A 23,964-nucleotide genomic window follows, 5' to 3' on the forward strand; every position below is an offset into this window, starting at 1 on the left:
AGTCTTTACACCTAACCTGCTATTCAAGTCTTAAAGTGGCCAACAACGTGAGTGGAAGGAGCATTAAGCCCAGGTTAAGAGATGTGTATTGTCTCCAGACAGGACAGTAAAGTGAGGTTTAGCAAACCCAGGCAAGTCATGGGGGTTACAGATAGTGCAACATGAACCCAAGATCCCTGTTGAGACTGTCCTTGTGTGTGCGGAACTTGGCTATCAGTCTCTGCTCAGCGATTCTGCGCCGTTGTGTGCCATGAAGGCTGCCTTGGAGAATGCTTACCCGAAGGACGGTCTCAACAGGGATCTTGTTTACCTGTAAAGATTCACATTCCAACCATTATTTTGTAAATTGATTTGTGTCTTTATATGCCCTGTTTGTGAACAGAACTCCCACTTACCTGATGAAGGAGCAGCGCTCCGAAAGCGAGTGGCTTTTGCTACCAAATAAATCTGTTGGACTTTAACCTAGTGTTGTGAGACTTCTTGAAACAGCATGTAGATAGTCCAGCTAGGGAAGAGGCCATACTGGACCTGGTATTGGGGAATAAGCCTAGCCAGGTGGTCAACGCTTCAGGCAGGGAGCAGTTCGGGAAGAGTGACCAGTAAGCTTTAAAGTACTGATGGATAAAGATAAGTGTAGTCCCCAGGGGAAGGTGCAAAACCGGGCAAAGGCTAATTACAATATTAGGCAGGAATTGAAGAATGTAGATTGGGGGAAGATGTTTGAGGGCAAATCAATATCTGCTATGCGGGAGGCTTTCAAGTGTAAGTTGATGGGAATTCAGGACCAGCACATTCCTGTTAGGATGAAGGATAAGTATGGCAAGTTTTGGGAACCTTGGATAACGAAAGATATTGTGAGCCCAGTCAAAGAGAAAAAGAAAGCATTTGTCAAAGCTAGAGGCTGGGAACACATGAAGCAAGTATGGAATATAAGGACAGTGGAAGGAAACTTAAACAACGAATAAGGAGGGTTAAAGAATCATAGAACCATGGAACTCTATACTGCAGAAAGAGGCCCTTTGGCCCATTGAGTCTGCACTGAACACAATCCCACCCAGGCCCTACCCCCATCTTATACCTGCTAATCCCTCTAACCTACACATCCCAGGACACTAAGGGGCAATTTCTTAGCATGGCCAATCAATCTAACCCGCACATCTTTGGACTGTGGGAGGAAACCAGATTACCCGGAGGAAACCCACACAGCCACGAGGAAAATGTGCAAACTCAACACAGACAGTGACCCGAGCTGGGAATCGAACCCAGGACCCTAGAGCTGTGAAGCAGCAGTGCTAACCACTGAGCTACCGTGCTGCCCACAGTAAAGGGGTCACGAGAAAGCATTGGCCAACAGGATTAAAAAAAACCTCAAGGTTTTTTATACATATATAAAGAGAACGAGGATAGCCAGGAAGAGAATTGCCCCACTCAAGGACAGGGGACGGAATCTATGCATGGAGCCAGGGGAAATGGGTAAGGTATTAAATGAATATTTTGCATCAGTATTCACCAAAGAGAAAGACTTGGTGGATGATGAGTCTGGGGAAAGGTGTGTAGATAGTTTAGATTATGTTGAGATCAAAAAGGAGGTGGTATTGAGGTTCTTGAGAAAAATTAAGGTAGTCAAGTTCCCAAGGCCTGATGGGATATGCCCCAGAATACTGAGAGAGGCAAAGGAGGAAATTGCTGGGGCCTTGAGAGAAATCTTTATATCTTCACTGGTGACAGGAGAGGTCCCAGAAGACTGGAGAATAGCCAATGTTGTTCCTTTGTTTAAGATGAGTGGCAAGGATAATTCAGGTAATCACAGGCTGGTGAGCCTTATATCAGTGGTAGAGAAATTATTTTAGAGGATTCTTCGAGACAGGATTTACTCCCACTTGGAAATAAATGGATGTATTAGGAAAAGGCAACATAGTTTTGTGAAGGGGAGTTGCGTCTCACTAATTTGATCCAGTTTTTCGAGGAAGTGACAAAGATGATTGATGAGGATAGGGCAATGGATATTGTCTACATGAGCTTCAGTAAGGGACCTTTAACATTGTCCCTCATGGCAAACTGGTACGGAAGGTGAAGTCAGAGGTGAGCTGGCAAGATGGATATGGAACTGGCTCGGTCATAGAAGACAGAGGGTAGCACTGGAAGGGTGCATTTCTGAACGGAAGGCTGCGACAAGTGATATTCCTCAGGGACCAGTGCTGAGACCTTTGCTGTTTGTAATATATATAAATGATTTGGAGGAAAATGTAACTGGTTTGATTCATAAGTTTGCAGACGACACAAAGGTTGGTGGAAATGCGGATAACAACGAGGACCATCAGAGGATACAGATCAATTGGAGACTGGGTGGAGAGATGGCAGATGGAGTTTAATCTGGACAAATGTGAGGTAATGCATTTGGAAGGTCTAATACAAATGGGAAATATACAGTAAATGGCAGAACCCTTAAGAGTATTGATAGGTAGAGGGATCTGGGTGTACAGATACACAGGTCTTTGCAAGTGGCAACACAGGTGGAGAAGGTAGTCAAGAAGGCATGCTGCATGCTTGCCTTCATCAGCTGGGGCATTGAGTTAAAAAACTGGTAAGTCATGTTGCAGCTTTACAGCTTAGTTAGGCCACACTTGGAACACAGTATTGAATTCTGGTCACCATACTGCAGGGGTGCAGAGAAGATTTACCGTGATGTTGCCTGGTATGGAGGATATTACCTATGAGGAGAGGTTGGAGAAACTTGGTTTGTTCTCACTGGAGCGATGGAGGTTGGGGGATGACCTGATAAAAGTCTACAAGATGATGAGGGGCATGGACAGAATGGATAGTCAGAAGCTTTTTCCCAGGGTATAAGAATGGGGGCATAGGTTTAAAGTGCAAGGGGCAAGGTTTTAAAGGACATGTACAAGGCAAGTTTTTTTTTACACAGAGGGTGGGGGGGGTGCCTGGAACTCACTGCCGGAAGAGGTAGTGGAAGCAGTGAGTTCCACTAGTGACTTTTAAGGGGCATCTGGACAATACATGAATAGGATGGGAATGGAGGGATATGATCCCTGGAAGGTTAGGGGCTTTTAGTTCAGTCGATCAGGCCTGGAGGGCTAAAGGGCCTGTTCTTGTGCTATAATGTTCTTTGTTCTAATACTCCATTGTGGTAGTCGTTAGCATTGCCTCACAGTGCCAGGGACCCGTGTTCGATTCCTGATTTGGGTCACTGTCTGTGTGGAGTCTGCACATTCACTCCGTGTCTGAGTGGGTTTCCTCCAGGTGCTCCAGTTTCCTTCCACAGTCTGAAAGACGTGCTGGTTAGGTGCATTGATCCAAACAGGTGCCAGAATATAACAACTAGGGGATTTCACAGTAACTTCATGTTAATGTGAGCTTACTTGTGACTAATAATTAAACTTCAGAAACTTTTACCTTTTTAATTCTTCCTGGCAAATGAACCACATCACATTTTTCCCACATTACATGCCATCTGCCAAATTTTTGCCCATCTACATCCTCTTTATGTCCTCTTCACAACATACTTTCCTACATATTTTTCTTTTTTCCAGGGTGGAAATGTCAATTAGTAGGGGACATCAGGTTAAGGTAAAAGGGGGAAAGTTTAAAGGAGATGTGAGAGGCAAGTTTTTTTTTTACACAGATGGTGCTAAGTACCTGAAGTGCTGCCAGAAAAGGTGGCGGAAGCAGATACCATAGCAATCTTTAAGAGACACCCTGACAGATACATGACTAGGTAGGGAATAGAGGAATGCGGAACACATAGAGGCAAAAGGTCTTTAGAAAGGCATCATGTGTCAGTTGGCATAGGCTTTCTGGGCTGAAGGGTCTGTTCCTGTGCTGTATTGCTCTTTGTTCAGATTTCTTTCTTTGCTGTTTGTATTTTTGTGTATCTGCAAATTTTACCTGCTTTCATTCACCTCATCTAAGTCATTGATATAAATTGTAATTGGTTGAAGCTCCAGCACAGACCCATGTGGCACTCCACTTCACATTCTGCCACCTACCATTTAGTCAAAGACCTATTTATGCATATGCTGTTTTCTGCCAGTCAGTCAATCTTCAATCCAGGCTAATATGTTACCCTTGAGCTTTTGTCTTCTACAATAACATTTGATGTGGCAACTTCTCAAATGTGTCCTGGAAATCCAAGTATAATACAGGCTACACAGTTACTCCTCAGAAAAATCCAATAAATTGATTAAGCATGATTTCCTTTTCACAAAACCGTGTTAATTCTTCCCAATTACTTTGCGTTTTTCAACATGCCCAGTTATAACCTTTTTAATGATCTATTGTAACACTTTCCCCACAACAGATGTCAAGCTAACTTGCCTATCGTTCCCTGTTTTCTGCCTCCCTTCTTGAATAGAGGTGATATATTTGTTACTTTCCAGGCTGATGGAACCTTTCCAGAATTTAGTGACTTTTGGAAAACTAACACCACCAACACATCTACTATCCCATTAGCCACCTCTTTTAAGACCCTAAGATGAAGTCTATCAGGACCCAGAGACTTGTCAGCTCACAGCTCCATCACTTTGCTCAGTACCACTTCCCTAGTGATTGTAATTTCACCAAGTTCCTCTCTCCATTCTACCTCCTGATTTACAGCTATTACAAGAATGGTTTTTGTATCTTCTATAGTGAAGATAGAATCAAAATCTTTGTTCATTTGATCAGCTATTTCCTTATTATCAAATATTAATTTCTCATTCTCACTCTCCAGAAGACCAAGTTACTACTTCTCCTTTTTAGATACCTGTAGAAACTTTTGCTATCTATTTTTACTTTTCTAGCTATCTTTCCCACATACTTTAAATTTATTTTTCCTCATCAACCGCCTTACTCATTCTCTGCTGTTCTTTACATTCTGACCAATAATCTGACCTGCCACTCACCTTTGCCTTAAGTTTGATGTTTTGCTTAACTTCTTCTGTTTAGCAAAGGTGGTGGATCTTCCTCTTAGTATTTTTCTTTATAGGAGGAATATATTTATACTGCGCATTTAGAAATATTGCCTTAAATGTTAGTCACTGCTTCTTTATTGATTTATACTCCAGTATTCCAGTTCACTACAGCTGGCTCAGCTTTCATGTCCACTTATTTGCCATAGAACCATAGAAAATTTACAGCTCAGAAACAGGCCTTTTGGCCCTTCTTGTCTGTGCCGAACCATTTTTTGCCTAGTCCCACTGACCTGCACTTGAACCATATCCCTCCACATCCCCTCTCATCCATGAACCCGTCCAAGGTTTTCTTAAATGTTAAAAGTGACCCCACATTTACCACTTCGTCTGGCAGCTCATTCCACACTCCCACCACTCTCTGCGTGAAGAAGCCCCCCCTAATATTCCCTTTAAACTTTTCTCCTTTCACCCTTAACCCGTGCCCTCTGGCTTTTTTCTCAGTGGAAAAAGCCTGCTTGCATTCACTCTATCTATACCCATCAAAATCTTATACACCTCTATCAAATCTCCCCTCATTCTTCTACGCTCCAGGGAATAAAGTCCTAACCTATTCAATCTCTCTCTGTAACTCAGCTTTTCAAGTCCCGGCAACATCCTCGTGAACCTTCTCTGCATTCTTTCAACCTTATTTACATCCTTCCTGTAACTAGGTGACCAAAACTGTACACAATACTCTGAATTCGGCCTCGCCATTGCCTTATATAACCTTACCATAACACTCCAACTTTTATACTCGATACTCCGATTTATAGAGGCCAATGTATGACCCTATTCACCTGCAACGTTACTTGTAGGGAATTCTGAACCTGTATTCCCAGATTTCCCTGTTCAACTGCACTCTTCAGAGTCCTACCATTAAGCCTGTACGTTCTACTTTGGTTTGTCCTTCCAAATTGCAATACCTCACACTTGTCTGCATTAAATTCCATTTGCCATTTTTCAGCCCATTTTTCTAGTTGGTCCAAATCCCTCTGCAAGCTTTGAAAACCTTCCTCACTGTACACTACACCTCCAATCTTTGTATCATCAGCAAATTTGCTGATCCAATTTACCACATTATCATCCAGATCTTTGATATAGATGACAAACAACAATGGACCCAACACCGATCCCTGCGGCACTCCACTAGTCACAGGCCTCTACTCGGAGAAGCAATCGTCCACTAACGCTCTCTGGCTTCTTCCATCGAGCCAATGTCTAATCCAATTTACAACCTCCCCATCTATACCTAGCAACTGAACCTTCCTAACTAACCTCCCATGAGGGACCTTGTCAAAGACCTTGCTGAAATCCAGGTAGACAACATCCACCGCCTTCCCTTCATCCACTTTCCTGGTGACCTCCTCGAAAAACTCTAATAGATTGGTCAAACATAACCTACCTAATAAGTCCCTGTCTATTCAAATATTTGTAGATCCTATCCCTTATCACACCTTCCAATAACTTGCCAACCACCGGCATCAAACTTACTGGCCTGTGATTTCCCGGATTTCTTTTGGAATCTTTCTTAAGCAACGGAACAACATGAGCCACCCTCCAATCATCTGGCACCTCCCCCGTGAATATTGACATTTTAAATATGTCTGCCAGGGCCCCTGCAAGTTCAACACTAGCCTCCCTCAAGGTCCGTGGGAATACCCTGTCCAGTTCTGGGGATTTATCCACTCTGATTTGCCTCAAGACATCCCCTTTAATCTGTAAAGGTTCCATGACCTCCCTACCTGTTGGCCTATTTCCGTAGACTCCATGCCCGTTTCCTCAGTAAATATGGATGCAAAAAACCCCCAGCTCCCCCATCTCTTTTGGTTCCATACACAGTCTACTACTCTGGTCTTCAACAGGACCAATTTTATCCCTCACTATCCTTTTGCTCCTAACGTACCTATTGAAGCTCTTTGGATTTTCCTTCACTCTGTCTGCCAAAGCAACCTCATGTTTTCTTTTAGCCCTCCTGATTTCCCTCTTAAGTAGCTTCTTGCATTTTTTATACTCCTCGAGCATCTGATCTGTTCCTTGCTGCCTGTACATTTCATACAACTCTCTCTTCCTCTTAGTCATACTCGCGCTGGGTCGTACGAGGGCTGATCTTGGATATTTCGAGAGTAGCCTAGTGCTTCACGTCGTTAGTGTGTGCTTAAACTGGACCAGATGCTGGGCAACGTGACAGCTCAGTGACTATCACTGTTTGCCGTGCAGATACATGGATTTGGGCCAGTGTCTGTGGGAGTTTGCGCATTCTCCCCGTGCTTGCGTGGTTTTCCTCCAGGCGCTCCGGTTTCCTCCCACACCCCAAAGATGTGCTATTAGGCTGACTGGTGTAACAAATTGTTCCTAAATTAGTCTCCCCTCAATCTGGTTTCCAATGTGGAGTGCCATAAGCATAGACAAGGATCATGGGTGGAGAGGGACTCAATGTTGAAATGGTGGCGCGGGCTCGTTGGGCCGAAGGGCCTGTTTCTCGTGCTGTGTTGTTCTTTGTACCACTATTACTTATGTTATTTAGTCAACTTAATTTGATTACACATTTTATTAATTTGGAATAATTCCTATGAATACGATACCTCTTTCCTCCATGCACTGAATTCCCATGTGAACCAAATTTATTACTCACTCGGTCTCTGTCACACTCTGACATAGTCGCTAGTCTCTTCACAGCTCCCTACTGAAGCCCTACTCAGCAACTCTACAGTGTAACATTGAGTAAAGATTAAACTGCAAGAACCAGATTCCAGTGAGAGCGGGGAGAGCTAGTGAATCCGCACTCTCAGTTCTTTGCAGGAAGTTCTTGCCCCGTTTTAATTTCTCATGACTGTGGGCCTGCAGGAACAGACCATCTCCAGTGCCTGAGTTGTTACTTCACACCTCCAATGGCAGGGGGAATAGTTTTCTACGTCCCACGTTCAGCCTGAAGGACCTTCTCACAGAAAGGCCCAGTAACGTGGTGCTGAATATTTCCTTTGGAACCTCCTCCTAGATTCAGCATTCCAGCTGAGAGGGACACTTTCTCCTCCCAATCTCTCCATGCTGGTTGTCTCTGCACGCTCTCTCCTGACTATCAGGGTTATTGCTGGGGTTATTTGGACAGGTTTTCTGCTTTCCCATGGTCAGAGTGAAAGTCTGTGTCAAATGCCATTGCTGAATTAACTTACTTCCTGCATAGAACATAGAACATTACAGCGCAGGACAGGCCCTTCGGCCCTCAATGTTGTGCCGACCAGTGGAACCAATCTAATGACCCTCTAATCTAAACTATTCCAATGTTATCCATATGCCTATCCACAGACCAGTTGAACGCCCTTAAAGTTGGCAAGTCCTCTCACATTCCAGCCGGCCACTTGTACAAGACTGAACAAGACCTTGGCAAACAAAGAACAAAATCAGCCCGGGAAACAGGCCCTTCGGCCCAACAAGCCCACGCCGCCATCTCAACACCACCAGTCCCCCTCTCCACCCACGACCCCTGTCTAATGTTTTATGGCCATCCAGATTGAGGGAAACTGATTTAGGGACAATTTATTCCTGCCAATCAGCCTAACAGCACATCTTTGGGGTGTGGGAGGAAACCGGAGCACCCGGAGAAAACCCACGCAAGCACAGGGAGAATGCGCAAACTCCCACAGACACCGGCCCAAATCCATGTGTCTGCACAGCAATCAGCGATAGTCACTGAGCTGTCGTCTTGCCCAGTATCTGGTCCAGTTTAGGCACACACTAACGACATGAAGCACTAGGCCAATCCTGAACAACCAAGAGCAGCCCCAGTACGACCCATCGCGTGTATACCCCTCGTTGGACACGAGGTGGACCGACTTAAAACCTGTGAATGAAAAGAGAAAAACATTATTATCATACCATACCCATTTACATCACCAGGGACGCCCCAATGCTAATGACCCTTATTTAAAACAATCTCCTATATCCACCCATCTCCAACCCAGTCATGTGCCCCTCCCACTGAGTGCCTATCATTTACACTATAAATTGCTCGTCATTGATGCTGCTTTAGGACACACTCTGAGTCTCTGAACCCTCTCCCAGGCTTGGAGCCCAGTGGCACTCAGTAGCTTACCCAGCTGCACCATGACCAGGAACAGTCCACTTCACAGGAGCCCTCGGTTATACCCTTCAGCTGCAGCAAGAACCTGGACTCAGTGAGCTGACCCATTGCATTCACCCTTACCACTCCAACTTGCTCCCAGTCAAGGTTGGATTCTGTTCCCTACCTGCAATTCTCCCAATGGGTGTCAGAGGTTCCTCCTGGGCTGCTATGGGGACGATCAGATGATTCCTATATAATAGTTCCTCCCGGGAGAGGTTTAAAGGCTTATCCTTGTGTGGATTCTGTTCTGTCATCCTGGGTCTGTTCAATATCAGTGGGTTCATCATGGAAGTATTTATTAACTGGATGACTCTGGAGGTATCCTGTGGTGAGCCATTTGTCAGGTGAGCTATGTTCTCAGTGCTTGATGGACAATGGTTCTCATCAACCGGAGAAATGGATAGTCTTTGCTCGATATCAGGTGAGGAGCTGTGTGTATTCTCCGCCTGAGACCTGGGGGTCTGATTCCTCTCGGACGGCTGCATAAGGCTCTGGGAGTTTTCCCGTTCACTTTCTGGAGACAGGCGGTGCTGGTTCTCACCTGGGGAGCGAAGTAACCGCTGCAGTGGTTCCAGTGAAGGCTGAATGCGATGACCAATCTGCTCCGAAGGGCGCACATTTCTGTGCAGCAAGTCTGGGACAGAAAGAGAGAGTGAGCTGCTAAACATAAAATATATCCAGCTTCAAACCCACCCTTACCACCTCCCCCCCAAACCCACCCTCACCACCCCTCCCCCACAAACCCACCCTCACCACCCTCTGCCCCCACAAACCCACCCTCACCACCCTCCCCCCCACAAACCCACCCTCACCACCCTCCCCCCCACAAACCCACCCTCACCACCCTCCCCCCCACAAACCCACCCTCACCACCCCTCCCCCACAACCCACCCTCACCACCCTCCACCCCCACAAACCCACCCTTACCACCCCTCACTCCCAACCCACCCTCACCACCCTCCCCCCCCCACAAACCCACCCTCACCACCCTATGCCCCCACAAACCCACTCTCACTACCCCTCCCCCCAACCCACTCTCACCACTCCACCCCACAAACCCACCCTCACCACCTCACCCCTCCCCCCAACAAACCCACCCTCATCAGCCTCCCCCCACAAACACACTCTCACCTCCCCCCCCACAAACCCACCCTCACCATCTCTCCTCTCCCTCTCCCCCCTCCGCCACAAACCAACCCTCATGGGAATGTGGGGAATGATTGGAGTCAGAAATGACTAACCATCCAGGTGATTGTGAAGGACAACTTCAGGTGGATTTTGTGGAGCAGCCACTGGCTGGAGAAAGGGCGGATACCAAATGGGAGATTCCCTTTGCTTCAGGATGTGGTGCAGTAACTCGTACAGAACATCTCCTGAGGAAACAGGTAGAAAACAAACATCGCCAACAGCACGTTTACAAGATTTACAGTTACTGAAATACCTCACAGTCACATTATAGAACAAAATATGACAACGGGCAGGGGGAGGGGGTGCACAGGAAGAATGGGGAGATGGTGGATTGCAAGCGCAGACAGCTGGTAGAAGTGCCAAACACATTGGTACTGGACCCTTCCCAAATCTGTATTTCCCTTAAAGCCCAGATTTCTATCAGTTAACACTGAATCATGCCAGATACGAGCAGATACTTTAAGTTGAGGGGAAGATTTACAATTGTGGAAGTATTAGGAATTTCTTCACAAGAGAATAACAACTGTTTATATTGGGTGTTGGGAGAAACTGGCATGTCTGTGCATTTCCTCTGGGAAGAACCCTGATTGAATGTACAGACTGACTCCAGACTCACCGGGCCCGATTTTACCAATCGGAGGCTAAGTGCCGGATCCGGGTGTAAAACGGATCGGAGCCTGGAATCCTCTTTCCAGCTTGCCCATATGCTTCTTGCCAGCTCCGATCCAGTCCGCGCTGTGGGCGGGGTTTAGCACTGCCGGAATAATCGGAGCTCTGAACTGCGCATGTGCAGTTCAAAAAAAATCTGAAACAGTGTGCCCAGGCGCGAAAGAAATAAACAGCAGAGAGAGCTGGAGGGGTGGAGGGATTGGACCCCCTGGGAGGCAGCCCCCCCGGCAGAGCACACCCCCAACCTACCTCGATTGCTGCTCTCCCTCCACCATCCTTCCGATCTGCAGCATCTTCCTGGCCTTCCGCTGGCGTCTGCTGGAGGAAGGGGGTGCAGGCTCAGATGGATCTCTGGTTGGGGGAGAGGGGGGGAATGGAGGGGGGTGGTGGAGGATGCGGAAGGATGTGGGGGTGGGGGGAGGATGGACTTGGGAGAATCTCCACCACCAGGTCAGAAGGATGGTGGAGGGAGAACAGCCATCAAGGTACGTTGGGGGTGTGTTCTGCTGAGGGGTGGGGGGAGAGGGGGTGCGGGGTGCCTACCTCCCAGGGTGGATTGGATTTAAAAGCCCTGGGTTCAAACTGCCTCCCCAACACTATTCTATTCAACCCCCATGCTCAGTTTTTGACTCCCCTCATTGTGCCCCTGGTCCTGGTCACAGCTGTCAGAACTTCCTGGCACAACATTCCACTGGAAGGAGAGCTCTTTACCTGAGTGTGGGCAGCGATATCGAAAATCCTCTTTGGTGAGTAAGCACAAAGCTTTACCATTCATCTCAAACATGTCGCTTTCCATTGGTCGCAGGGAGTATTCCTGCTCTGCCCACTTCAGCCACTGTGCCACATCCACCCTATTCCAAAACACAGGCTGGAGGCCTAGCAAAGAAGACACAGTCAGTCAGAGTCTCCAACTGGAGTCAGCAACTCATCAACACATAACCTGTCTGTGAGGGATGAGGGGGTGGTGGGCGCAGCGAGGGGGAGAGGGGACCAGCAGGGTGGGGGGGTAGGGAGAGCCGGCAGGATGGCAGGAGGGCGCCCAGCAGGGGGCAGGCATGGGGAGGGTAGGGAGGGGGCCGGCTGGCCAGCAGGGGCAGGGGTGGCGGTGGCAAGGTGTTGGACCGAAGAGTGGGGGGAGAGGAGGCTGGTGAGCAGGGGTAGGGGCCAGCAAGGGGGTGGGGGGGGAGGGTGTAGGGGGCCAGCCAGGGGGACAGGCAGGGAGAGGGTTGAACAAATTGTGGCGTTGTCAAATTCCAATGGAGATGGGTTCCTGGAGTGAGTGGGAGGGAGGCAGCAAATTAAAGCTAGGAAGGATCCTTATACCAAATCATCTCAGGCATTGTCAAGGTTCAACTATACACTGCATTTTATACACATGTCCCACCACTGTCCAGAAAGGCTACAAAAGTCCTCAGCTGGTGGCCATGCAATGTACTCACTCTGTATTCGGTGGGAAACTGTTCTACATGAGTGGGGTGGGGTAGGGTGGGGGCAGGGGCAAGTGGGAGTAGAACTTTAGATGAGGAGGGGAGTGTGATTTGAAAACCTGGGCGAGAATTTAAAAATCAAGGTTTTGCTAATCAAGGCAGTATAGATCAATGTGTGGATGGTTTGACAGTCAATGAGGCAATAGGAGCACATATTGGCCAGGCAAAAAATAAATGCTTCAGGAGAGCTGGGAACATGGATCACCATTCTCATTCACACTCTGATCGCTAGAAACAGGATGTGGAGATGCTGGTGTTGCACTGGGGTAAAGACCAATTGAGGTTGGCTCTTTTGTGTCCATCAGAAAGGAAGTCCCATCTCAAGAATTGCATGCTAAATAAATAGCTAGCATGATGCTGTTAGGACAGACGGTTAAGAAGTCTCACAACACCAGGCTAAAGTCCAGCAGGTTTATTTGGTAGCAAAAGCCACAAGCTTTTGGAGCACTGCTCTTTCATCAGGTCACAGCACCACCAGGAACAGTGGTCACTGTGGGAATTGCAGTGTGCCAAACTTCAAGGGAAGTCTCACCGGGGCCAGGCTAACAGAAAGGGCTGGACATCCAGGTGGACAGGGCAAGGTGAAGGGAAAATACGGGTGGGAAGACTGTGGGAATCCCCTGATAGCACAGAATATGACATCTTTGTGCTATCAGGGGATGGAATGTAAAGGCTCCCCTCTCCTGACCTCCCGTCAAACATACAGTTTCAGAGGACTCCCCAAACCCACTCCTGATCACATCCTCAATGCATTCCACTCATTCTGAAATGAGCCAAATGAGCATGGAGGGGGCAGGGACGGGTGAATGTGAGGAGGGGGCAGGTCCATGCGGGGAGAAGGAGGGGGAGAGGGGTGCAGGGAGGGGGAAGGGTGGGGTGCAGGGAGGGGGAGGGGAGAGGTGCGGGGAGGGAGAGGGGAGGGAGAGGGGAGGGGGGAGGGGAGGGGAGCAGTGCAGGGAGGGGTACGGGGAGGGGGAGAGGTGCGGGGAGGGGGGAGGGGAGGGATGCAGGGAAGGGTGTGGGCAGGGAAGGGTGTGGGAAGGGGTGGGGTGCGGGAAGGCTGCGGGCAGGGGTGGGGTGCAGGGAGCGGGAGGGAAGGGGAGCAGTGCGGGGAGGCGGATCAGGTGCAGGAGGGGGGAAATAGGCAGGTGGATGTGGGGTGGGGGTGGGGGGAGGAAGCAGGTGGATGTGAGGGGGGTGCGGGAGAGGGAGTGGTTAGATGTGAGATGGGGTGGGGGAGCGAAGAGGGAGGCGCAAGTGGATTTGGGGTGTGGAGTGGGGGGATGTGGGTGAGGGGGGCAGTTTTATGATCTTGTGGTGAGGAACGCAGACAGCATTCCCCGTGTCTGTTTGGTCAGCCCAGCTATGAGCCTGAAAGATTGACTCTCCATTCCAAGGTAAGCGGGTATACTTACGGAGATGGTTCGGGAGAGAGTACGTTCCATCCTCCATACGTCTGCCCTCAGGCTGAGTCCCGTGCACGGAGCTGCTGAAAGGTGGCACAGGGCTGACTGGGGGGGTGTAGGCGTTTCTCTCTTGCTGTGGAAAGAGAAGTAACCTGGTCAGTCACACACAGACACAAGTACTTCACAGCTCCTCACAAAATCATGTCCGATAGGAGGGCCCAAACCTACATTCTTACTGTGCCCTCCACAGTTCAACGCCAGCATCTCCACATCAAACCTACTGGTAGGGCTGCTGCTGCACAACTCTCATTGTAACACACCCAGCACACAAAGCACAGCTTAGAAATTCAGTAATGGGATCAGAGGTGAGCTGGCAGGGTGGAAACAAAACTGGCTCGGTCATAGAATAGTAAGAAGTCTCACAACACCAGGTTAAAGTCCAACAGGTTAATTTGGTAGCACAAGCCATAAGCTTTCAAAGTGCTGCTCCTTCTTAGGCAAGTCACCTGATTGAAGGAGCAGTGCTTCAAAAGCTTGTGGCTAAAGTCCAAATTAACCTGTTGGACTTTAGCCTGATGTTGCCAGACTTCTTACTGAGCTTACCCCTGTCCAACGCCGGTATCTCCACATCATCAGTCATAGGAGACAGAGGGTCGCAGTGAAAGGTTGCTTTTCTGAAAGGAGAGCTGTGACAAGTGGCATTCCTCAGGGATCAGTGCTTTGTAGATTTGCAGATAGCAATGACGACCATCAGGATATAGATTGATAGGTAACTTGGGGCAGAGAGACGGTAGATGAAGTTTTATCTGGACAAATGTAAGGTAATGCGTTTTGGAAGGTCTAATACAGATAGGAAATACAGACAGTAAATGCAGAACCCTTAAGAGTATTGATAAGCAAAGGGATCTGGATGTATGGGTATACAGGTCACTGAAAGTGGCAATGCAGGTAGAGAAGATAGTCAAGAAGGCATACGACACGCTTGCCTTCATCGGCTGGGGCACTGAGTTTAAAAATTGACATGTCATGTTGCAGCTTTATAGAACCTTAGACCGCACTTGGAACATAATGTTCAATTCTGGTCACCACACTACCAGAAGGAGGTGCAGGCTTTGGAGAGGGGTCAGAAAAGGAGGGTATTAGCTATGAGGAGAGGTGGAGATACTTGGTTTGCTCTCACTGGAATGACGGAGGCTGAGAGGCGATCTGATAGACATCTACAAGATTATGAGAGGTATGGACAGAGTGGATAATCAGAAGCTTTTTCCCCAAAGTGGAAGAGGTAGGGGGCACAGGTTTTAGGTGTGAGGGGCAAGGTTTAAAGGAGATGTACGAGGCAGATTTTTTACACAGAGAGTAGCGTGTGCCTGGAACTCGTTGCCGGGAAAGGTAACGGAAGTGGATAAGGTAGTGACTTTTAAGGGGCGTCTTGACAAATAAATGAATAGGATGGGAATAGAGGGATATGGTCCCCAGAAGGGTGGGGGTTTTAGTTAAGTTGGGCAGCATGGTCGGTGCAGGTTTAGAGGGCTGAAGGACCTGTTCCTGTGCTGTAATTTTCTTTGTTCTTTGTTCTAATGTTGCTTGTAGCAAGGCCCATCAAACACATCTTGAGTGGATACAACATAGATTAGATAGAAAGTTCCTCCCAAATGTTCATATCAGATATGGTCCCCCTCACTGTATAACGCTGGGGTACAATACTGGTGGTCAATGTACAACATTGGTATTTCCTGGACTGAAGTTCCCTTTGCACTGTTCCAATCTCTTCCAACAGTTACAAAAGAAGATTAATACTCCAAATACAAATACAGTTCACAATGATGTTCTAATTACAACAGTAATTAAACTCCATAAAGTCAGGTAAACAAACCTATTACAGATTAATAAATTCATCTGTGATTTTTGGTCAGGACATTGAGAGAATTTTTATTTTACTTCAGAAATATACTTTATTCATTAAAAATCTCAATTAAACCATTGCAAACCTACAAACCTAAAAGTTGCAAACAGTGCAGAAAAAGTCACTTTTACAGTCTTACACAAAATTAGTTATTACATTTCAAAACTTAAAACTATATATATGCCTCAGATTTTACTGTGTGCCATTATTTCTCAGATCGGCACACAGTTACGCAGGCCGAGGGTATTCTGCAGTTCCCGGGCCCTCAGTCTGCCCCCATTGAAAGGCTTTACAGTGTGCCCTTTCCCCATTATGCCTTTGCGGCAGCTGCCCCAAGCTTCAGCGCGTCCCTCAGCACATAGTCCTGGACCTTGGAAGGTGCCAGTCTGCAACAGTCAGTCGAGGACAGTTCTTTCAGCTGGAAGATCAGCAAGTTTCGGGTGGACCAAAGTATGTCCTTCACCGAGTTGATGACCTCCAGCAGCAGTTGATTTTTGTCTCGGTGTGCATCCCCAGAAACAGCCAGTAGAGCACAGAGTCCTGTGTCACCGAACTGCTCAGGACGAACCTCGACAAACACCTCTGCATCTCACTCCAGACCTTCTTTGCAATGGCACATTCCACAAGGAGGTGTGCAACCATCTCACCACCCCCACAGCCGCTTCGAGGGCAGCGTGAGATGTTGTTGAGACCTCGAGCATGCATAAAGGATCTGATGGGGAGTGCCATTCTCACCACCAGCCAAGCCAGATCTTGGTACTTGTTTGTGAGTTCTGATGATGAGGCATTCTGCCAGATAACACTGACAGTCTATTCAGGGAACCATCTGACAGAATCTGCCATCTCCTTTTCTCTCAGGGCATCCAGGACGTTACGTGCTGACCACTGCTTGATTGCACGTGGTCAAAGGCGTGTTTGCGGAAAAATTTCTCCACGGGGACAGGTGCTGCAGTACGGTCCAACTACTTGGAGCATTCCGTGGTAGTGTGGCCAGGCCCATCCTCCACAACACTTGGGACAGGTAAAACCTCAAAAAGCAGTGGCACTTGCTGTTAGTGTACGGAGGATCTACGCACAGCTTAAGAACATAAGAACATAAGAAATAGGAGCAGGAGTAGGCCATCTAGCCCTTCGAGCCTGCCCCGCCATTCAATAAGATCATGGCTGATCTGTCGTGGCTCAGTTCCACTTTCCCGCCCTCTCCCCATAACCCTTAATCCCCTCTCTTATCAAGAACCCATCAACCTGCTTCTTAAAAATATTTAGCGAGGCAGCCTCCACCACTTCAACGGGCAGAGAATTCCAGAGATTCACCACCCTTTGAGTGAAGAAGTTCCTCCTCAACTCCGTTCTAAACCGCCTCCCCTTTATCTTGAGGCTGTGCCCCCTAGTCCTACTGTCTTTTTTGAGCGGGAAGAGTCTCTCCACCTCTATCCTATCCATCCCATTCATCATCTTATACGTCTCAATGAGATCTCCCCTCATTCTTCTAAACTCTAACGAGTACAAGCCTAGTTTATTCAGCCTCTCCTCATAGCTCAATCCCCTCAACTCCGGTATCAGCCTAGTAAACCTCCTCTGCACTCCCTCCAAGGCCAAAATATCCTTGCGCTGGTGCGGTGCCCAAAACTGCACACAGTACTCCAGCTGCGGCCTCACCAATGCCCTATACAGCTGCAGCAAGACCTCCCTACTTTTATATTCAATCCCCCTCGCTATGAAGGCCAGCATCCCATTCGCCTTCCTGACCACCTGCTGCACCTGCAAGCTGGGTTTTTGCGACTCATGCACAAGGACCCCGAGGTCCCTCTGCACCGTCGCCTGCTGCAGTTTTTCGCCACGTAAGTAATAGTCCTTCCTACCATTCTTCCTACCAAAGTGGACCACCTCACACTTGATGCTTGATGCAGCCACACACAAAGGTGACCATCAGGATGAGGGCGGCATTGGGAACGTTTTCCCCTCCATTCTGTGGAGATTTGTGCATCGCTTCCCTCCTGACACGATCCATCTTTGATCTCCAGATAAACTTGAAGATGGCCTGGGTCACTGCTGCAGCGCAGGATTTGGGGATAGGCCACACCTGCGCCACGTACAACACAGACAGCACCTCGCACCGGATCACCAGGTTTTTTCTGGTGATGGAGAGGGAGTGTTGCTCCCACAAGCCCAGTTGAGAGAGATTTTACACTGTGACCTTATCTGATCAGCTCAATGAATCATCAGAAAGCTCTGGTGAAACACAGTTTAATACCCCAGCTTCCAGAGGCCATTGTCTCTGTTGACAAGTCACTATCTAGAGGAGATACAGAATGTTAGTCATTTAGCACAGTCCCACAGTGACAGTATTTATCCTTGTGGTAATATAATCAGGGCTTAGTTTTAAGGCTGATTAAATTGGATACCCTAAATTAAAGAATTGGGCATATTAAAATCAACAGTAGATAAATTCCCAGGACCTGATGAAGCAGAATAACCTCAGGCAGGCCAATTGTACAAATACACAAACATACCTGGGCCTGACCCATCAATCACCCATCAAAGGTTGTTATACTCCACTGATACTTAGCAGGAGATCATTGCACCCCATTGAAATGTACCAGCCTATTGTTAGAAGCCCAGATCAGGCCAGACATTCTGTCACCAAGCTTTCTGCAGTTATCTTATCTGACTACAGGTTACATGTAAGTAACAGCACGGAGATGGACACCTAAGGGCAGACACTGGTGTCCTGTCAGGTAGACATCAAGAAACCCACGAGATATTGGAACCCCCTCCTGGGGCCTCATTGGCTGGAAGCCAGAGAAGTTTCTGGAAAAGCAAGCAGGCAGGGGGATAAAGGTATACATCTCAGATACTCAACGAGGGAAGTGGCCTTGACCATTTGGAAGACTGACCAGAAAAGGGAGGAGGAAGCTGCCATTGAGACTCATCTTCATGATAATGAACCAAAGGCACTCAGAGAATCGAGCCTGCAGTTTAACCAAACTATCTTTGCAGGTTGTATACTTGAATCTGGGGTATCTTCTTGTTTTATTTGGGTAATTTAAGGATTAATAGTATTATTATTAATAAATTTATTGAACCTTTACTTGTGTTTGTTCTTTGTCTATCTTGCAAATAAGGGCACTGGGGTAAAACCTTGGAGTAAGCAAAAAGTCGGAAGTATCTGAGAATTAAGAGGTACAATACCCTTTAGGAAAATACTCCTGATTATACTTAGTTCACACATTTCCATGACCCTTTTCCTTTCATCCACCCCTCCATTCTAACTCTGAAAGTTGAGTTTCTGATTCAAACACATACGCTGTAAGTGAATAGTGTAGCCTCACAATTGTGTGAACAAATTTCTTCTGCCTTCTGCTTAAATCATTTCCATTTTAGTATGTGAGCTGGACTACGCACTGTACAATGGACAGTGAAACAATGGATATTTGAGTATTGCTGTAAAACGAGGCAAGCTAACAAAACGTTTTACATATAAGACAGTTTGCAAAAAATTTTTAACTGTAACAGGAAACAACAATTTATACTGCAAGAGAAGAGAGTGCTGGTTTGTTGGCAAGTGCATGCTAATTGATGGAGATGTTGTCATTAGAGAATGCAGCATGGAATAGTTAAGAACATAAGAAATAAGAACATAAGAAATAGGAGCAGGAGTAGGCCATCTGGCCCTTCGAGCCTGCCCCGCCATTCAATAAGATCATGGCTGATCTGTCGTGGCTCAGTTCCACTTTCCCGCCCTCTCCCCATAACCCTTAATCCCCTCTCTTATCAAAAACCACATCAACCCGCTTCTTAAAAATATTTAGCGAGGCAGCCTCCACCACCTAGCTTTGTTCAAATATGAACCAGGCTTGATTGGTCAAGGCATTTCCTTGGGGAACATTGCCTAAGCTCCTGTTTAGGATAGGATAGAAATAGAATGTTTAAGAGGCACCTTGATAGATGCACGAATAGGCAGGAAGAGAGGGATACAGACTACATAGAGGCACATAGGTCTTTAGTTTAGAAAGACATCATGTGTCAGCACAGGCTTGGTGGGCCAAAAGGTCTGTTCTTGTGCTGTACTGTTTTTCGTTCTTTTCCATTAGAAAGGGCAGGTCAATATATATGGATTCTACCATAACTAAGTGAACCGCACAACAGCGCAGTTGATCATCTTGATCTGGGTTCAGTTCAATTCTTAGCACAATCAGGATTGTTCAATAAGTGTTGTCCAATCATAGAATCACATCTAATGTTGGGAATAGTTTGGGTTTTTCAAGCATGAGCTGGTTGGGTACAGTCAGTGCTTTGTCTGTTATGAAGAGAGGATAGAATCATAGAATCCCTACAGTGCACAAGGAGGTCATTCAGCCCATCAAGTCTGCAATAACTTTCCAAAAGAGCTCAAAAGCCCACCCCTCTGTCCAATCCTCGTAACCCTGTGCCAGTGTGGCCAATCCACCTAACCTGCACAATCTAACTTGCACTGGAGCACCTGGAGGAAACTCATGCAGACATGGGGGAGAAGGTGCAACTCCATAGAGATAGGTTGAGAGAGCTCGGTCTTTTCTCCTTGGTGAGACGAAGGATGAGAGGGGACCTGATAGAGGTTTATAAGATGATGAGAGGTATTGATGAGAGGCTTTTTCCAGGGCTGAAATAGCTGCCACAGAGGACACAGGTTTAAGGTGCTGGGGAGTAGGTACAGAGGAGATGTCAGGAGTAAGTTTTTCACTCAGAGGGTGGTGGTGAGTGGAATCGGCTGCCGTCGGTGGTGGTGGAGGCAAATTCGATTGGGTCTTTCAAGAGACTTCTGGATGAGTACATGGGACTTAATAGGATTGAGGGTTACAGGTAAGCCTAGTAGGTAGAGATATGATTGTGCAACTCATGGGCCGAAGGACCTGTTTGTGCTGTAGTTTTTTTCTACGACTCTATAGTTACCCAGGTCCCTGACACTATGAGTCAGCAGTGCTAACCACTGTGCCATCACTGCACAGCTTCAATGTAACTTCAAATGTAAAAGGAAAATACTGTGGATGCTGGAAATTGCAAACAGTAGGATAAATCCCTGGGACCTGATGAAGCATATCCCAGGACACTGTGAGAGAATAGAAAGGAAATTGCAGGCCCCCTGGCAGAAATATTCAAATCATCGATAGTCACAGGTGAGGTGCCTGAAGACTGGAATGTGGCAAATGTTGTGCCTTTGTTTAAAAAGGACTGCAGAGAAATCCCATCCCCCATCCCTCTCCCCCTTCACCCTCCCCCAACTCGCTCTCCCACCCACACCCCCATCCCACTTCCCTGCCCCAACCCCCATCCCCCTCATCCCATCCCCCTCCCCCACCCTCTCCTCCCCTGCCCCAACCCCTCTCCCACTCGACCCCATCCCCATCCACCGCCCCCCCACTCATCCTCGTCCCCCCACTCCCCCAACCCCCTCCCACTTATGCCCGTCCCCCTCCCACTTTCCTGTCCCCCTCCCCATATCTCCTACCCCACCCCTCCCCTCCCCTCGTTCCCATCCACCCTCCCCACACTGGCTCCCCCATATCCCATCCCCTCCCCCAGATCCCAATCCCCCATATCCCATCCCCTCCCCCATATCCAATCCCCCATATCCACTCCCCTCCCCTCTCCCATATACCCTCCCCCACATCCCCCTCTCCCCCATGCCCCTACCCTCCCCCCATATCCCCCTCTCCCCCATGCCCCTACCCCTCCCCCCATATCCCCCTCTCCCCATACACCCCTCCCTCCCCCATATCCCCCTTCCCCATACCCCCACCCCTCCCCATATCCCCCTTCCCCATACACCACCCCTCCCCCATATCCCCCTCCCCTCCCCCATATCCCCAGCCCTCCCCACATCCCCCTCCCCCATACCCCCACCCCTCCCCCATACCCTCCCCATACCCACCTCCCCTCCATATCCCCTCCCCCATACCCCCACCCCTCCCCCATACCCCCTCCCCCCATATCCCCTCCCCCCCATACCCCCACCCCTCCCCCATACCCCCTCTCCCATACCCCCACCCCTCCCCCGTACCCCCCCTCCCATAACCCCCACCCCTCCCCCGTATCCCTCCCCTCCCTCCCCTCCCTGTATCCCCTCCCCTCCCCTCCCTCGTATCCCCTCCCCTCCCCGTATCCCCTCCCCTCCCCCGTATCCCCTCCCTCCCCCGTATCCCCCCCTTCCCCATAGTCCTTCACACCCCCATATCCCCTCCCCACCCCCATGTCCCCCTCCCCATCCCCATGTCCCCCTCCCCATATCTCCCTCCCCACCCCCATCCCCCCCTCCCCATCCCCATATCCCTCTCCACCCCCACATCCCCCTCTCCACCCCCACATCCCCATATCCCCCTCTCCACCCCCACATCCCCCTCGCCCATATCCCCTCACCACCCCCGTATCCCCCTCCCCCCCATATCCCCCTCCCCACCCCCATATCCCTCTCTCCCTGTTTCCCTCCCCTCCCCCCGTATCCCCTCCCCTCCCCCATATCCCCCTCCCCTCCCCCATATCCCTCTCTGCCAAATCACCTCCCCTCCCCCATATCCCTCTCCCCCGATATCCCCTCCCCTCCCCTCCACCATATCCCCCTCCCCCTCCCCAGATCCCCTCGCCTGCCCCATAAGTTTATTCAAGGAGCTTATTCAAGGAGCAGCTACTGCGAGTCCTTGATAAGTATGTCCCTGTCAGGCAAGGAGGAAATGGTCGAGCTAGGGAACCGTGGTACACTAAAAAAGTTGATTCGCTGGTTAAAAGGAAAAAGGAGGCTTATGTCAGGATGAGGCTTGAGGGCTCAGGTAGTGCACTGGAAAGCTATAGATTAGCCAGTAGGGAGTTAAAGAGTGAGTTAAGAAGAGCTAAAAGAGGACACGAGAAGACTTTGGCTGATAGGATTAAGGAGAATCCTAAGGCTTTCTTTAGATATGTTAAGAATAGAAGATTGGTTAGGGCAAGATTAAGGCCAGTCAGAGACAGCAGTGGGAAGTTATGTGTGGAACCAGAAGAGATTGGAGAGGCACTGAACAAATATTTCTCTTCGGTATTCACGCAGGGAGACGTAAATGTAGTTGTGGAGAACACTGGGTTACAGGGTTGTAAACTGGATAGTATTGAAGTAGATAAGGAGGATGTGCTAGATATTCTTGAGGGTTTGAAAATAGATAAGTCCCCTGGGCCGGACGGGATTTACCCTAGGATTCTCTGGGAGGCAAGAGAGGCGATTGCAGAGCCTCTGGCTCTGATCTTCAGGTCGTCGTTGGTCACAGGTATAGTGCCAGAAGACTGGAGGATAGCGAATGTTGTCCCATTGTTTAAGAAGGGGAATAGAGACTTTCCCGGGAATTATAGACCAGTGAGTCTTACTTCTGTTGTGGGCAAAGTATTAGAAAAAAATTATTAGGGATAGGATTTATAGTTATTTAGAGAGTAATGAATTGATTGGAGATAGTCAGCACTGTTTGTGGAGGGTAGGTCGTGCCTTACTAACCTTATTGAGTTTTTTGAGAAAGTGACCAAAGAGGTGGGTGGGGGTAAGGCAGTTGACGTGGTATGTATGGACTTTAGTAAGGCGTTTGATAAAGTTCACCATGGAAGGCTTCTGCAGAAAATGCAGATGTATGGGATTGAGGGTGATTTAGTTAATTGGATCAGGAATTGGCTAGCAGATAGGAGACAGAGGGTGGTGGTTGATGGAAAGTATTCGTCATGGAGTTCGGTTACAAGTGGTGTGCCTCAGGGATCTGTTTTGGGGCCACTGCTGTTTGTAATTTTTATTAATGATCTGGATGAGGGTATAGGAGGATGGATTAGTAAATTTGCTGATGACACCAAAGTCGGAGGAGTGGTAGATAGTGAAGAGGGGTGTCATAGTTTACAGAGTGATTTGGATAAGTTGCAGAGCTGGGCCGAGAGGTGGCAGATGGAGTTTTAATGCGGAAAAAGTGTGAGGTAATTCACTTTGGCAGGAATAACAAATGTGTTGAGTATAGGGCAAACGGTAGGACTCCTGAATAGTGTTGACGAACAGAGGGATCGAGGTGTATATGTGCATATATGTGCATAGATCCCTGAAAGTTGGAAATCAAGTCAATAAGGTTGTTAGGAAGGCATACGGTGTCTTGGCGTTTATTGGTAGGGGGATTGAATTCCGGAGCCGCAATGTCACATTGCAACTGTACACAACTCTGGTGCGGCCGCACTTGGAGTATTGTGTACAGTTCTGGTCCCCACATTATAGGAA

The 23,964-nt window shown here is 48.3% G+C and overlaps 1 protein-coding gene across 2 annotated transcripts in view; it reads right to left on the bottom strand.

Moving 5' to 3' along the window:
* LOC145343983 (transcription factor ETV6-like) overlaps positions 1–23,964 on the bottom strand; it is a 50,946-nt gene that overhangs the window by 23,466 nt on the left and 3,516 nt on the right. The window contains exons 2-6 of one of the 2 annotated variants that reach the window (XM_080190582.1): positions 19,026–19,163; positions 13,826–13,949; positions 11,635–11,799; positions 10,308–10,439; positions 9,191–9,700 (exon numbers count right to left, since the gene is read on the bottom strand). In XM_080190582.1, the coding sequence (XP_080046708.1) occupies positions 9,191–9,700; positions 10,308–10,439; positions 11,635–11,799; positions 13,826–13,862 (844 nt within the window). In that variant the 5' untranslated portion in view covers positions 13,863–13,949; positions 19,026–19,163. The remainder of the gene's footprint in view (positions 1–9,190; positions 9,701–10,307; positions 10,440–11,634; positions 11,800–13,825; positions 13,950–19,025; positions 19,164–23,964) is intronic. The other variant, XM_080190581.1, reaches the window with a different exon arrangement.

Source organism: Carcharhinus amblyrhynchos, chromosome 6 (genome assembly GCF_965287045.1).
Source record: "Carcharhinus amblyrhynchos chromosome 6, sCarAmb.v2.hapA, whole genome shotgun sequence".
In the NCBI taxonomy this organism is placed as follows: domain Eukaryota; kingdom Metazoa; phylum Chordata; class Chondrichthyes; order Carcharhiniformes; family Carcharhinidae; genus Carcharhinus; species Carcharhinus amblyrhynchos.